The 15027-nt window shown below is 54.3% G+C and overlaps 2 protein-coding genes across 5 annotated transcripts in view; one reads left to right on the top strand and one right to left on the bottom strand.

Moving 5' to 3' along the window:
• Positions 1-12546, top strand: part of SHISA5 (shisa family member 5) — a 41215-nt gene extending 28669 nt beyond the window's left edge. For 3 of the 4 annotated variants that reach the window (XM_074403909.1, XM_039477603.2, XM_074403908.1), the window contains exons 3-6: positions 1812-1892; positions 10650-10765; positions 10918-11130; positions 11305-12546. In XM_074403909.1, coding sequence (XP_074260010.1) covers positions 1812-1892; positions 10650-10765; positions 10918-11130; positions 11305-11384 — 490 coding nt within the window. In that variant the 3' untranslated portion in view covers positions 11385-12546. Of the gene's footprint in view, positions 1-1811; positions 1893-7497; positions 7659-10649; positions 10766-10917; positions 11131-11304 lie in introns of those variants that run through there. The other variant, XM_074403910.1, reaches the window with a different exon arrangement.
• Positions 12547-12625: 79 nt separating this feature from the next.
• TREX1 (three prime repair exonuclease 1) lies at positions 12626-14947 on the bottom strand. The gene is made up of 2 exons (XM_010337062.3): positions 14402-14947; positions 12626-14098 (listed from the first exon to the last, which is right to left on the bottom strand). The coding sequence occupies exon 2, from the start codon at positions 14070-14072 to the stop codon at positions 13128-13130; it is 945 nt and encodes a 314-aa protein (XP_010335364.1). The 5' UTR covers positions 14073-14098; positions 14402-14947; the 3' UTR covers positions 12626-13127.
• Positions 14948-15027: the final 80 nt, after the last annotated feature.

A 15027-nucleotide genomic window follows, 5' to 3' on the forward strand; every position in this document is an offset into this window, starting at 1 on the left:
GGAATCACTAAAAATAGATGAGGCCAGGTGCAGTAGCTCACACCTGTAATCCCAACATTTCGGGAGGTGAGGTGGGCAGATCACAAGGTTAGAAGTTTGAGACCAGCCTGGCCAATGTGGTGAAACTCCGTCACTACTAAAAATACAAAAATTAGCCAGGTGTGGTGGCACACACCTGTAGTCCCTGCTACTCAGGAGGCTGAGGCAGGAGAATCACTTGAACCTGGGAGGCAGAGACTGCAGTGAGCCGAGATTGCACCACTGTACTCCAGCCTGGCCAACAAGAGAGAGACTCTGTCTCAAATAATAATTATAATAATTAATAAGTAAGATGATATTAAACTCAAGAAGGCTTTTTAAAACTAATGGAAAACCAGCTGGGCGGGGTGGCTCACACCTGTAATCCAAGCACTTTGGAGGCTAAGGCGGGCAGATCAACTGAGGTCAGGAGTTCAAGACCAGCCTGACCAACATGGTGAAACCCCATCTTAAAAAAAAAAAAAAAGGCCGGGCGCGGTGCTCAAGCCTGTAATCCCAGCACTTTGGGAGGCCAAGGCGGGTGGATCACAAGGTCAAGAGATCGAGACCATCCTGGTCAACATGGTGAAACCCCGTCTCTACTAAAAATACAAAAAATTAGCTGGGCATGGTGGCGCGTGCCTGTAATCCCAGCTACTCAGGAGGCTGAGGCAGGAGAATTGCCTGAACCCAGAAGGTGGAGGTTGCGGTGAGCCGAGATCATGCCATTACTCCAGCCTGGGTAACAAGAGCGAAACTCCGTCTCAAAAAAAAAAAAGTAATGGAAAACCAAAAAAAAAAAAACAAGGAAAAAATTAATAAAGGTAAGTGCAAAAATAGAATAGCTGCCAGGCATGGTGGCTCATGCCTGTAATCCAAGTACTTTGGAGACCAAAAACAAACAAACAAACAAAAACCCCTGTTTTGCCGGGCGCGGTGGCTCAAGCCTGTAATCCCAGCACTTTGGGAGGCCGAGGCGGGTGGATCACGAGGTCGAGAGATCAAGACCATCCTGGTCAACATAGTGAAACCCCGTCTTTACTAAAAATACAAAAAATTAGCTGGGCATGGTGGCGCGTGCCTGTAATCCCAGCTACTCAGGAGGCCAAGACAGGAGAATTGCCTGAGCCCAGGAGGCGGAGGTTGCGGTGAGCCGAGATCGCGCCATTGCACTCCAGCCTGGGTAACAAGAGCGAAACTCCATCTCAAAAACAAAAACAAAAACAAAAACAAAAACCCTGTTTTATCTGTGTTTCATGAATTTTGATGTGTTGTCAGTATCCAGTTCTACATATTTGTTGATTTTCTTCATGACTTCTTTGTGATCATGGTGTCTCCCCTGCCAGCTGAATATCCTTTATGATTTCTTATTTACCACAATATAATTCAAGAGGTTTTGGTTTTACTTTGCTTTTTTTTGTACCTTCTTAGTTTCCCAAGGTAAGAGATTTTTTTTTTTAGTAATTGTTTTTTAACTTTGTGGCAATGTTACTGATTTCTGACTTCATCCTATTGTGGTGAGAGAAGGTAGTTTATATGGTATCTGTCTTCTAAAATCTGCTGAGACTTGTTTTACCGCCTAACATACGTTCTCTCCTGGGGACAGTCCAGTGGACAGCTGAGGATATGTGACTCTGAGATCCTGGTGTGGGCAGAGTTGCCCTCTGGAAGGCCACTGCAGCCACTGGCTCATGGTGGCTTCTGTGCACAGTTTGTGGTGCCCTCAGGTAGTGTTTGTGCTGGCACGCTCGGTGGGGCTTCATTGTGTTAATCACGAGGTTTCCTGTTTGCAGTGTGCCTGCTGATGTAGAACCGGTGGAGCAGCTGGGCTCGGCGCTGAGGTTTCGCCCTGGCTACGACGACCCCATGTCAGGGTAAGGAAAGCCTTCAGGCTGGGGGCATCATCCTGGCAGAGGTGACAAAGGGGCTCAGGGGGACCAGTGTGTATTTAGGGAACTGGGATGATTCGGTTATTGGGGTGGAGCCCAAGAAACTGTCACCGTATCTGACCACAAGGATGCTTGCTCTTATGTTGTGAAGGTGTCTTCATAGTATACTAGGGTGGTGGGGACGTGGGCCACTGTGGTCACAGGTTGACATTTGAAGGGCCAGGGGTTGGGGTCATATTGACCTAGATGCTGGGTTGGGTCAGCAGCTGACTGATGGGTCCCGATGGGGGCAGGAGTGACAGGAAATGGGCTGTGGTGGGCAGGGGATGATGGTAGATGGGGGTGGGTGTATTGCAATTGGGCATTGGTGACAATCGTGATGGCGATGGGGTGACAACGGTGGGGAGAGGTCCTGGGACAACCGATGATGCCACAGTTTGTGTGGAACTTTGTGGGTCATGGTCACTGTGCCAGGGCTCTCCTCTCAGGGAACCAGGGGGCAACCCAGCCGTCAAGCCCCAGTCCCCTTGGCCGGGCTCCGGCCTGGGTTGTTGCCACTGTAACAGGTATTGTGGCGTCTTCCTGGGGATGCAAAGGGTGTGGGCGGGCTTTCCTGGCTGGGTCTGTTCCACTTGCTGTCTGCCCCCTGCCCTGGTGGATCCAGAAGCCACTTTCAAGAAAAGGTCTGCCCGGGAGGGCAGGGTTGCCCCTTTGGCGGAAGAGACCTTGGGCTCTGGGCCTGGGGAGTGGGGAGAGCTTAGGCTCCTGTTTTGCCCCTTTGCACCCGTAGGCCCAGGCAGGTGGGGGCCTCGCTGGCCACGGCAGGATCAGGGCAGGGCTCCTGCATGTGGAGGAGGGGAAGAAGAGCGGCGGTACCTCTCGTCAACCTCAGGGCTGGCTGGAGTCTGAGACCTCTACAGGCCTCCCGCTCCGCGTCCTGCCCCAAGGGCCAGGATCGTGGGCTCTCACATTGCCCGTGGGAGATGCCTACGCCCAGCCCGTGTGGGCCTTATCCTGAGGACAGAGGGCATCATGGAGGGTTCTGGGAGCCCTGGGGACTGAGTGGTGTTTTAGGAAGGCCACACTGGCTGCTCTGTGGAGAACGGAGAGAGCAGATGGGGTGGGTGTGGCAGGTGGGAGGTCATTTCTATAGGAGGTGGCCTCAGGCGGCTTCCTGGCTAAAGGCTGGACAGGCCAGAGAGAGCCAGGGCTTGGCGGGGAGAGGTGAGGATGGAGGGCGTGCACAGCAGCTGCCTGGAGGGAGGGGAGGGAGGCGGTGGGAAGGAGCAGGGGCTGCCCAGGGCTCTGCTCTGGAGATGGGGCTGACGCCCAGCCCTGTGTGGGGACGTTGGATGGACGCGGACGAGGGCAGGCTTGGGGTGAAGTGCGCTGTGGAATGGAGATTTCACACCACGGAGTCCGTGGCACCCTGGGCAAGAGCCAGGCAGTGGAGCTGATTGAAGAGTGGTTGGAAATCGTATGCTGGTAGCAGGAAACTCCATGGAGAGTTTTGGCTGTGAATGGATGAGGAATGAGACAGGCACTGAAGTGAGGCACAGTGGCACATGCCTGTAGTCCCAGCTACTTGGGAGGCTGAGGCAGGAGGAACGCTGGAGGCCAGGAGTTCGGGGCTTCAGTGAGCTCTGAGCCTGCCTGGGAACAATCCCTGCACTCCAGCCTGGGCGCCATAGCAAGACCCTGTTTTTTTCTTTTATTTTCTTTTCTTTTGTTTTTTAAGGGAGGCTGGAGGTGGTGTCTCATGCCTATAATCCCAGCACTCTTGTAGGCTGAGGTGGGTGGATCACCTGAGGCCAGGAGTTCAAGACCAGCCTGGCCAACATGGTGAAACCCCGTTGCTACTAAAAACACAAAAATTAGTTGGGTGAGGTGGCGCCTTGGGAGGCTGAGGCAGGAGAATCACTTGAATCTAGGAGGCGGAGGTTGCAGTGAGCCGAGATCACACCACTGTACTCTAGTCTGGGCGACAGAGTGAGACCCCATCTCAAAAACAAAGGAGTTGGAGAATCCATATGAAGAGTTTTTTGTGCTTTTTTCCAATGGCGGAGATTTGAGCTGGGACAGCAGGGAGGAGACAGCGCGGAACAAGCTCTGAGAGGGACATAGGAGGAGGAGTGGCTTCCTGCGCTGTGGCAGCAGGGAGGTGACTGGGGCCAGGTGAGAAGCACCTCTGCCTCTCCAGGGTGTGCGTGTGGGACCTGTTCTGTTGGCCCGGCTGCCACCACGGTGTGTACAGAACTGGGCCTCGTGTACTGTGTGCTTGGTGTGCCCTGATGCCTCCTACCCCAGGCTGTTTAGCCCATGCACTGAGAAGAGCAGGTGACTGGAGTAATGCTCCCCTCCCACGCCTCATGCCCACTCTTGTCCTCTGCTTGGTTCTGAGCCCCAATTCATGCATAGGACGTGCTTTATAAAGGTGCAGGGGTGAGAGAAGTGGGTGCTGGGAGGAGGGAGGGAGGCAGGGTCATCAGTGCTCCTCTTGAACACTCTCTGGTGGCTGCCTGTCTGGGTCCCAAGGAGACATTCTCTGCTGGGCATCTGTGTGCTGCCTCCTTGGCCAAGGGCACTGTTTGTCCACTGGAGAGTTGGCTCCTTGGTGAGGGCCTGGCCCCTGCTGTCGAGGCTGTGGCCAGGAGCTCAGGAGAAGCCAGGCAGGGGAAAGACCCTGGGCCAGGGGCCCCACCCCAGCTCTGCCCCATTCCCTGCCACTGACCCACCCTCTTCTCCTCATTTTGGGACCCTTGCCTCTGGGCTACATTTTTTTTTTTTTTGAGACAGTCTCACTCTTGTTGCTCAGGCTGGAGTGCAGTGGCATGATCTCAGCTCACTGCAACCTCTGTCTTCTGGGTTCAAGTGATTCTCATGCCTTAGTCTCCTGGGTAGCTGGGATTACAGGCATGTGCCACTATGCCTGGCTAATTTTTAAATTATTTTTATTTTATTTTATTTTTATTTTTTTTGAGACGGAGTTTCACTCTTGTTACCCAGGCTGGAGTGCAATGGCACGATCTTGGCTCACCGCAACCTCCACCTCCTGGGTTCAGGCAATTCTCCTGCCTCAGCCTCCTGAGTAGCTGGGATTACAGGCACAAGCCACCATGCCCAGCTAATTTTTTGTGTTTTTAGTAGAGACGGGGTTTCACCATGTTGACCAGATGGTCTCGATCTCTTGACCTCATGATCCACCCACCTCAGCCTCCCAAAGCACTGGGATTACAGGCTTGAGCCACCGCGCCCGGCCCTATTTTTTTTTTTTTTTAAGACTAGTCAAGTGCAGTAGTGAGAAGCGGGGAAAGAGTAGAACAAGCAGTTCTGTAACTGACTGTGAACAATCAATTGAGATAACTCACTACCTTCGGACCAGCCTTTTTTTTGTTTGTTTGTTTTGAGATGGGGTCTTGTTCTGTTGCCCAGGCTGGAGTGCAATGGCACAATCTCAGCTCACCGAAACCTCCACCTCCTGGATTCAAGCTATTCTCCCGGCTCAGCCTCCCGAGTAGCCACCACACCTGGCTAATTTTTGTATTTTTTAGTAGAAATGGGGTTTCACCATATTGAACAGGCTGGTCTTGAACTCCTGACCGTGATAGCTTGGTGCTTTCAAAGCTGAAAGGAGGGGGATGGGACTGAGCACAAAGGTTGAAAGAGGGCAGCAATCCCAGACCACACACAGCTTTGTGGGCCTACTAGGGAGTCTTATTTAAAGTTTTAATTGAAGACTGGCTGCCTGCCTGCCTGCCTCCTTAGCGCAGTAGACCGTGCATCAGTCTCATAATCTGAAAGACTGGGTGCAGTGGCTCATTCCTGTAATCCTAGCACTTTGGGAGGCCAAGGCAGGCAGATCACCTGAGGTCAGGAGTTCGAGACTAGCCTGGGCAACATAGTGAAACCCCATCTTTACTAAAAAGACAAAAATTAGCCAGGCGAGGTGGTGCCCACCTGTAGTCCCAGCTATTTGGGAGCCTGAGGCATGAGAATCGCTTGAATCCAGGAGGCAGAGGCTGCAGTGAGCTGAGATCACACCACTGCATTTCAGCCTGGGTGACAGAGAAAGACTCTGTCTCAAAAAAATAAAATTAAGTAAAAAATTAAAATTTAGGCCGGGCGCGGTGGCTCAAGCCTGTAATCCCAGCACTTTGGGAGGCCGAGGCGGGTGGATCACGAGGTCAAGAGATCGAGACCATCCTGGTCAACATGGTGAAACCCCGTCTCTACTAAAAATACTAAAAATTAGCTGGGCATGGTGGCGTGTGCCTGTAATCTCAGCTACTCAGGAGGCTGAGGCAGGAGAATTGCCTGAACCCAGGAGGCGGAGGTTGCGGTGAGCCGAGATCGCGCCATTGCACTCCAGCCTGGGCAACAAGAGCGAAACTCCGTCTCAAAAAAAAAAAAAAAAAAAAAAAAATTAAAATTTTAATTAAAAATTAAAGTTTATCCTGGACAACACCGTGAGACCCTCTCTACACACAGTGAGACCCTGTCTCTACAGAAAATTTAAAAAATTAGCCAAGTGTAGTGGTGCATGCCTGTGGTCCCAGCTACTTGGGGGGCTGAGGTGGGAGGATCACCTGGGAGGTAGAGGCTGCAGTGAGCTGTGATCATGCCACTGTACTCCAGCCTGGGCAACAGAGTGAGACCCTGTCTCAAAAAAAAAAAATTAAAATTTCCTTTATTGTAAGTTTTACTGTCTGGTGAGATACAGCCCAGATTTTTCTTTTCTTTTCTTTTTTTTTTTTTTTTTTTTTAAGACAGATTCTCACTCAGTCTCCCAGGTTTGGAGTAAGCCTCCTGAGTAACTGGGATCACAGGTGCATGCCACCCATGCTTGGCTAATTTTTGTATTTTTTGGTAGGTAGAGACAGAGTTTTGCCATGTTGCCCAGGCTGGTCTCGAACTCCTGGGCTCAAGTCTCCCAAAAGTCTTGGCTTGTCAAAGTGCTGAGATTACAGGTGTGGGCCACTTTACATGGCCTCTTTTCTTTTTCTTTTGTCAACTATATGTACAGGAAAGCACAGATACACACACTCGGTTTAGCATGTAATTATAAAGCGAATTCCTTTGTAATCCCAAGAGCTACAGGAGCCATAGCAGGCATTTGAGCAGGGGGTGACATGATGGACCCTGCATGGTGGCCCCAGCAGGGTGGCCGGGAGAACAGGGGGAGACAGATTGGAGGGAGTGCTGGTGGGAGAGGAGGAGCTGAAGGGATAGGCTGGACTTTGCTCCTTGCTCCTGTGTCAGCCAGGGCCCCAGGGTCGCCCTCTGGGCTAGATGGGTGCAGAAGCTCCTCCTGCAGGTTGGTGGAATGGGCCAGTGGGTTAGGTGGAAGCAGGGGTGGGGATGCTGCTGAGCTAGAGTGTGGTTGGGGCCCACAGAGGCTGGGGTGGCTCTCAGACCCCCTAGTGGCCAGGCTGCATTCCGAGGCCGGCCCCGCAGGCTCAGCTCAGAAAGGCAGCTCTGGGAGGCAGCTGGGGTTCCTCTGCTTCCCCTCCTCCGTGGCCCCCACCCCTTGGCTCCTTGGCTGTTGGCTGGCTGCTGGCGGGGCCATCCTGTGTCTTTAAGAGGGTGGAACGGGCCTCGCGTCGGTCCTTCCTGTGGCTGACGTCATCTGGAGGAAATTTGCTTTCCTTTTCTCCAAAAGGGGAGGAAATTGAAACTGAGTGGCCCAGGATGGAAAGAGGGGAAGTCCAGGGGAACAGGAGGCCTCTGGGTGAAGGCAGAGGCTAACATGGGGTGAGCTTGGGCGCCATGCTGTGTGTGTGTGAGGTGTGAGAGACAGACGCCGAGATAGCTCTGGAGGGATGCTAACCGCCTTGCGGTCTTGTGTCACTGATGCCATGTGACTGTGCCTGCGTTTCTCCATTCCTGCCTCTGGCCGGGCAGGAAGACATCTGTGGTCTGCTGGGTCCTGTGTTAGGGCCTTGTCCTGGATGGCGTGGGGCTGATGGCTCCTGCTTTTGAGAGTCCTGAGGGGTGCTTTTGTGCCTGGAGCCTTTAGCTGTGTCCCTAGGCTGTGCTGTGGGGCCCTGCGGAAGTCTTGCGGCCCCAGGACGGGGTATGGTGGGACCCACACCCACCTTGGGCCTCTTGGGGTGGAGGTTGGGGGAATGCCGTGCGGCTAACAAAGCTCTTACAGTTTTTCAATGTGTTTGAGGCAGTTAACAAGTATTTGCCTTTTGTTAGAATAAAGCTTGGGTTGGGCATGGTGGCTGACACCTTTTAAAAAACTTAAAAAATTTTTTTTGGAGACAGAGTCTCACTCTGTTGCCCAGGCTGGAGTTCAGTGACCCTGTCTTGGCTCACTGCAACCTTCACCTCCTGGGTTCAAGCAATTCTCCTGCCTGAGCCTCCAGAGTAGCTGGGATTACAGATATGTGCCACCTCGCCAGCTAATTCTTTTTTTCATTTTTTATTTTAGTAGAGACCGGGTTTCAACATGTTGTCCAGCTTGTCTCAAACTTATGACCTCAGGCCATCTGCCCGCCTCGGCCTCCCAAACTGTTAGGATTACAGACATGAGCCACTATGCCTGACATATTGATTTTATTTTTTAATTTTTTGAGACTGAGTCTCCCTTTGTCACTCAGGCTGGAGTGTAGTGGCGAGATCTCAGCTCCCTGCAACCTCCACCTCTTAGATCAAGTGATTCTCTTGCCTTAGCCTCCCAAGTAGCCTGGAATACGGGCTTGTGCCACCATGCCTGGTTGATTTTTGTATTTTTAGTAGAAATGGGGTTTCACTGTGTTAGCCAGGATGATCTTCATCTCCTGACCTTGTGATCTGCCCGCCTTGGCCTTCCAAAGTGCTGGAATTAAAGGCGTGAGCTACTGCACCCAGCTAATTTTGTATTTTTATTAGAGATGGGGTTTCACCATATTGGTCAGGCTGGTCTCGAACTCCTGACCTCGTGATCTGCCTGCCTCGGCCTCTCAAAATGCTGGGATTACACACGTGAGCCACCGCACCTGGTCATGCTGACAGTTTTTTTTTGTTTTGTTTTGTTTTTGAGATGGAGTTTCGCTCTTGTTACCCAGGCTGGAGTGCAATGGTGCCGTCTCGGCTCACCACAACCTCCGCCTCCCGGGTTCAGGCAATTCTCCCGCCTCAGCCTCCTGAGTAGCTGGGATTACAGGCACGTGCCACCATGCCCAGCTAATTTTTTGCATTTTTAGTAGAGAAGGGGTTTCACCATGTTGACCAGGATGGTCTTGATCTCTTGACCTTGTCATCCACCCGGCCTCGGCCTCCCAAAGTGCTGGGATTATAGGCCTGAGCCACTGCGCCGGCAGCATGCTGACAGTTTTAATCCCAGCACTTTGAGAGGCCAAGGCGGGAAGATTGCTTGAGGCCAGAAGTTCCAGACCAGCTAAGTAACTAGTGAGACCCCTGTCTACAAAAATAAATGTGGTAGTACATGCCTGTGTTTCCAGCTACTGGGAAGGTTGAGGTGGGAGAGTCACTTGAACCTGGAAGGTGGAAGGTCCAGTGGACTGTGATCATGCCTCTGCACTTCAGCCTGGGCGACAGAGTGAGACCCCATGTCAAAAAGAAAAAAGAAAAAGCCTGGGTGTAGTGGCTCACATCTGTTGTCCCAGCACTTTGGGAGGCTGAGGGGGCCAGATCATGAGGTCAGGAATTCAAACCTGGCCAACATGGTAAAACCCTGTCTCTACTAAAAATACGAAAGTTATCTGGGCATGGTGGCATGTGCCTGTAATCCCAGCCATTCTGGAGTATGAGGCAGGAGAATTGCTTGAATTGGGACCTGGGAGGCAGAGGTTGCCATGAGCCGAGATTGCGCCATTGTACTCCATCCCGGGCTAAAGAGCAAGACTCCTTAAAAAAAAAAAAAAATAGAAAACAAAAGAATGAAGCTTGGCCTGGGCAGGGCGGCTAGGAAGGGCCTCTGTCTGCGTTTGGAAATCAGTTTTGGTGAATGTCCCGGCTCAGGGCCCGCCTTCTCAAAGGGCAAGCGCTCTGGTCTCCTGCCGCAGGCCTTCGTGTCCGCCCCTTGGCTCTTGGCCCTCTCACCTGTGGAAAGGGCCGTGTAGGTCAGAGGTGGGGGACCCAGGGGTTTGTGTGACCCCTGCCACAGTGCATGGCACACAGCAAGCTTGCAGGCAGAGGCAGCTGTCCTCATCACTTGGGGGCCAGCCTCCCTGCCCTAGGGCTGTCGTGGAGTGGCCTCAGGGACCACTGGGGGCCTGCTGTTTTGGCCACACTGGCCTCTGCCCTCCTGGGGCTTCTCCATCTCTTCACCTCGTGCTTCCTGAGCCATTTTATCTTCACTGTCTGCCTCCTCCTACACTGGACTGTGGGCTCCCAGAGGCCAGGGCTGGCTGTCTTGCTCACTGTTAAGTTTTTTGGCTGAAATCACAGTGCCTGGCTTGTGGCATATGTCCAATGCCCATGTGCTGATCAGCTTGGTTGTGCGGTGCACATAATAGATGTATGTGTTTGTGGGTGGGGCTTGAAGAACCCCCTCCCAAGCCTCTGAGGGTGGGACAAGTGGGTCAGACCCAGGGTGAGACGGTTACAGAGACTCGCACATACCCCAGTTTATACACGAGGAAGCACACTGAAACAGGTGCAGGCCACTGACAAGGGAGTAGCTGTATCTGCATTGCTCAGACCCCTTCTGACAAGAAGGGTGTGCTTGGGAGCGGGTGGAGTGTGGATGCTAGTCTCGGGAGGGGCTCCGGGTCACATCCAGGTCTTTGGCAGGTTCGGAGCGACTTTGGCCGTTGGCCTGACCATCTTTGTGCTGTCTGTCGTCACTATCATCGTCTGTTTCACCTGCTCCTGCTGCTGCCTGTACAAGACGTGCCGCCGACCGCGTCGTAAGCATGCCCACCCTGCCCCACTGACCCCTTCGGGTGGCAAGGGGAGTTGACCAGGCCCTACTTTGGCTAAGCTGGAGGGATGGGTGGCAAGCCTGGCCCTCAAGACCTAGGGAGGTGGAGGAGGGTCCTGACTGGAATTCTCTTTGCAGCGGTTGTCACCACCACCACGTCCACCACTGTGGTGCATGCCCCTTACCCTCAGCCTCCAAGTGTGCCGCCCAGCTACCCTGGACCGAGCTACCAGGGCTACCACGCCATGCCCCCTCAGCCAGGGATGCCAGCAGCACCCTACCCAATGCAGTACCCACCGCCTTACCCAGCCCAGCCAATGGGCCCGCCGGCCTACCACGAGACCCTGGCTGGTGAGTGCCCCTGCCCACTCTAGCCCTGCCTGAATTCCTGAGTCCCTGCCAGCACCCCTCAGGCACCCATCCCAGAATACATCGCTGAATAGGCCTCTGCTCCTTTCTGCTTGCCTGCCACTCACATGGCAGCCCACCATGCTCACAGCCAACCAGGGTCCTCTCTGCTTTCAGGAGGAGCAGCGGCACCCTACTCTGCCAGCCAGCCTCCTTACAACCCGGCCTACATGGATGCCCCGAAGGCGGCCCTCTGAGCATGCCCTGGCCTCTCTGGCTGCTACTTGGTTTTGTTGTGTGTGTATGAGTGGTGTGCAGGCACGGTTCCCTACGCCCCATGCGTGCTGTGTGTGTCCTGCCTGTATATGTGGCTTTCTCTCATGCTGACGAGGGGAAGAACAATCCTTGCCAGAGTGGGCTGGGACCAGACTTTGCTGTCTTCCTCACCTGAAATTATGCTTCTTAAAAATCTCAAGCCAAACTCAAAGAATGGGGTGGTGGGGGTACCCTGTGAGGTGGCCCCTCAGAGGTGGGGGGCTCTCCAGGGCACATCTGGAGTTCTTTTCCAGCTTACCCTAGGGTGACCAAGTATGGCCTATCACACCAGGATGAAGCAGCTGTATGATGCAGACGTGTCCTGGTTTCAGCAGTGTAGCCAGCTGCTGCTCGAGGCCATGGCTTGTCCCCAGAGTTGGAGGTACCCTTTGCAGCGTCAGAAACCTGATGCAGGTGAAGCTTGAGATCTGACCAAGTTGGGCTTTGATCCTCTCGGCAGATGTCCATTGCTCCCTGGGGCCTGTGTCATGCCCATTAGGGGTCAGGCAGCCTCTTGATGCCAGAACACCTCCGGCAGAGTCCTACTACCTGACACCCTGTGTCCTCCCTGGGACCACCGGAGGGCCACATGGCACACACAGCCTAGCTGCCCACAGGGAGCTCTCCCGCCCTCGCTGGCCCTGCCCTTCCTGCAGGTGAGCAGGGCAGCCTGTCCACCAGCACACTCAGGTCTCTTCGCTGCAGTTTTCGTTTTATTTTAGCCAAACATTTTGCCTGTTTTCTGTTTTGAACATGATAGTGATATGAGGCTGAAACCCCTGGGTTGTGGAGGGAAATTGGCTCGGAGGAGAGGGACAACCTGGCAACTGTGAGAGTCCCTGCTTCCCCTGACACCAGCTCATGGAATATGCAACTCCTGTACCCCAGTCCAGTGTGTTCTGGCAGCAGGGACACCTGGCCAACCGGCCACCTGGACCAAAGGTGGGGTGTGGGGTGCTGGATGGCAGCTCTGGCCCAGACATGAATACCTCGGTGTTCCTCTTCGTCTACTAGTTTCACCAGAGCTGTCTTAGCTTCGTATCTGTTGTGTTTCTGAGAGTCTAGGATCTGCACCTGTGTTTATAATAAATGCAATCGTTTGGAGTTGCTGCCCCCTTTCTTCTGGCCTTGGCTGCTGGGATTGGAATCAGGCTGTACTGTTTCCATCCACCATTTGGGCTTCTCTGTGTTTTCCCTACTTTCTTTTTCTCTTTTTTTTTTGAGATGAGACGGAGTTTCGCTCGTTACCCAGGCTGGAGTGCAATGGTGCGATCTCGGCTCACCGCAACCTCCGCCTCCTGGGTTCAAGCAATTCTCCTGCCTCAGCCTCCTGAGTAGCTGGGATTACAGGCACGTGCCACCATGCCCAGCTAATTTTTTTGTATTTTTAGTAGAGACCATGTTGACCAGGATGGTCTCGATCTCTTGACCTCGTGATCCACCTGCCTCGGCCTCCCAAAGTGCTGCAATTACAGGCTTGAGCCACCGCGCCCGGCCGTTTTCCCTACTTTCATCTGTCTCAGATAGTTGACCATCCTGCTACAGAAAGTGAGAGACAAACACTATGCCCTCCTCCCCAGGAACCTGGGTGTGGGCAGCGGTCTGGGCTGCCAAGAAGGGTAGGAGGCAAGTGACCACTCAGTGCTATGGCGGGGATCTTTATTCTTCAGATTTTCCTTCTTGACCTACTCCCCAGGTGCGGCCAGGAATAGTCCATACAATGTGGCTACTGCCAAGGTCAGGACAGCCAGCAAACCCAGTGGGACCAGCAGCCCCTCCCTAGGTGGGGCTTCAGAGTCCTTCACTGGAGGAAGATCCTTGGGTCTCCTGCTCCCTTCAAGGCTGGGACTAGCGTTGCTGGTTGTGGCCAGGTGTAGAGTGGCTGTGACGGCAGATGGTCTTGGCTTGGTCCTAGCAGAGGCTGTGACCTCATACATGGGCCTGATGGTGCTGAAGGGCTTGGCATGAGCATCCACCCACCGCAGCAGGGCCTGTGGTCTCCACTGACAGATACTGAGCAGGGCCAGGACATCGCCCTCAGCCGTGTGTGAGTCCGGAGGGGGCTTCCCATACAGGCGTGTGTAGATGCTGCCCAGGCTGTAGCTCTTCCTTGGGCCGTGCTCTGAGGGGCTGCCCGCTCGTTCCAGGGCCTTCAGTGCAGTGATGCTATCTACACAGAAGGCACCATCCAGAGCACTGGTGAGGCCCAGCATAGCCAGCTCTGCTTGGAGTAGGGGGAAGTCGTAGCGGTCCCCATTGTGTGCCACCAGGCACCAGGGCTGTGGCTGGCGCTGCAGGAAGGCTAGAAGCAGGTTGGCCAGGTTGTCATCAAAACACTGACGCCCATGTGCTGCCAGCACAGCTGCGCTCAGACCTGTGATCTCGATGGCTGCAGGGCTGCAGGTCTTCCCGGGAGCCACACACAGGGAAAGCTTGTCCACCACACGTGGTGGTGGAGGAACTATGGGAGGTGGCCCCTGAGACGTAGGGGGGTTCTCCAGGGCACATCTGTGGACAGCCAGCAGGCACAGCTCCGTGACCTTGGGCTGGGAGAAAGGCAAACCAGTGGCCTCCATGTCGAAGAAGATGAGGGTCTGCATGGGCCTCAGGGGCAGGGCCTGCGAGCCCATGGTTGGGTAGGTACCTGCCGCTGAGCCTGGGGAGGAGCATGGGGTGGGTAAGTGCCCAGTGTTAAGATCTGAAGGGGATGGAGTGGGGTAGGGGTAGGCAGAAGCACATCTCAGCCTTCCTTGGACAATCCTGCCCTGTCAGGGCCCATTTTCAGGCAGGAAGTTGGAGAGGGTGGGGTGGTTTCCTTAGTGCGATCAGCACATTGGACTGTCCGAGAGCGAGCTCCCTCTTCACAAGATTTGGTCCCTCCCCTAGTGCCCCCTTAGCCTGGGGTGGGGGAACCCATGGCCTTCTTGCACTGTCCCATCCCCTTGGGGGTCACACTCACCACAGCAGGCAGGCAGCAGTGACTCGGCTGCACTCTCCCTCAGCTCTCACTGGCAGCAGTGGCGGGAAGTGAAACAACATGGGCCCGCCCACAGGGCCACGTGAGACAGGCCCGCCCTGCTCATCAGCCTGCCTGGCCTGTCCCTCACCAACATCCATCCCCCTAGACACCCCCTGCCCCTGAAGACCCCAGAGGCCTTCCCATATCCACAGCTGTGGCCTGCTGGTGGCACAATGCACCAGGGCCCTCACACCAGTGACAGGCAGGTGGAAGGACCAGGGCAGTGGCGCCAGGCCAGCTCTGCGTCTTACACACTGCTCGGAGCCCCTGCCTGGGCCCTTTGGTGGCCACCTGAGTCCCACTTTCCCATGCTTTCCTGGTTTGGGCTTGGGCCAAGGACCACCTCTTTCCCTCCCACACAATGGTTTCTTCCCATGGCTCCAGCCCAAAGCAATGACTCAGGACAATTCCACATGCCGGGCAGGGCTCCTTCCTCAAGGCAGATCAGTTACCATGGGGACTGGGGCTCAGCGGCAGCCGGGACAGGAAGAAGGATCCTAGCCTCTCAGGGTCGCAGTCCCGCTTCACCCCTCCCTCTCTGCCAAACAGATCAGACTCAGGAAAAC

This window comes from Saimiri boliviensis, chromosome 8 (assembly GCF_048565385.1).
Source record: "Saimiri boliviensis isolate mSaiBol1 chromosome 8, mSaiBol1.pri, whole genome shotgun sequence".
In the NCBI taxonomy this organism is placed as follows: domain Eukaryota; kingdom Metazoa; phylum Chordata; class Mammalia; order Primates; family Cebidae; genus Saimiri; species Saimiri boliviensis.

Excerpts from the sequence above, each read along its gene's own strand:
- TREX1 (XM_010337062.3), bottom strand. The coding sequence starts at position 14,072 with ATGGGCTCGCAGGCCCTGCCCCTGAGGCCCATGCAGACCCTCATCTTC.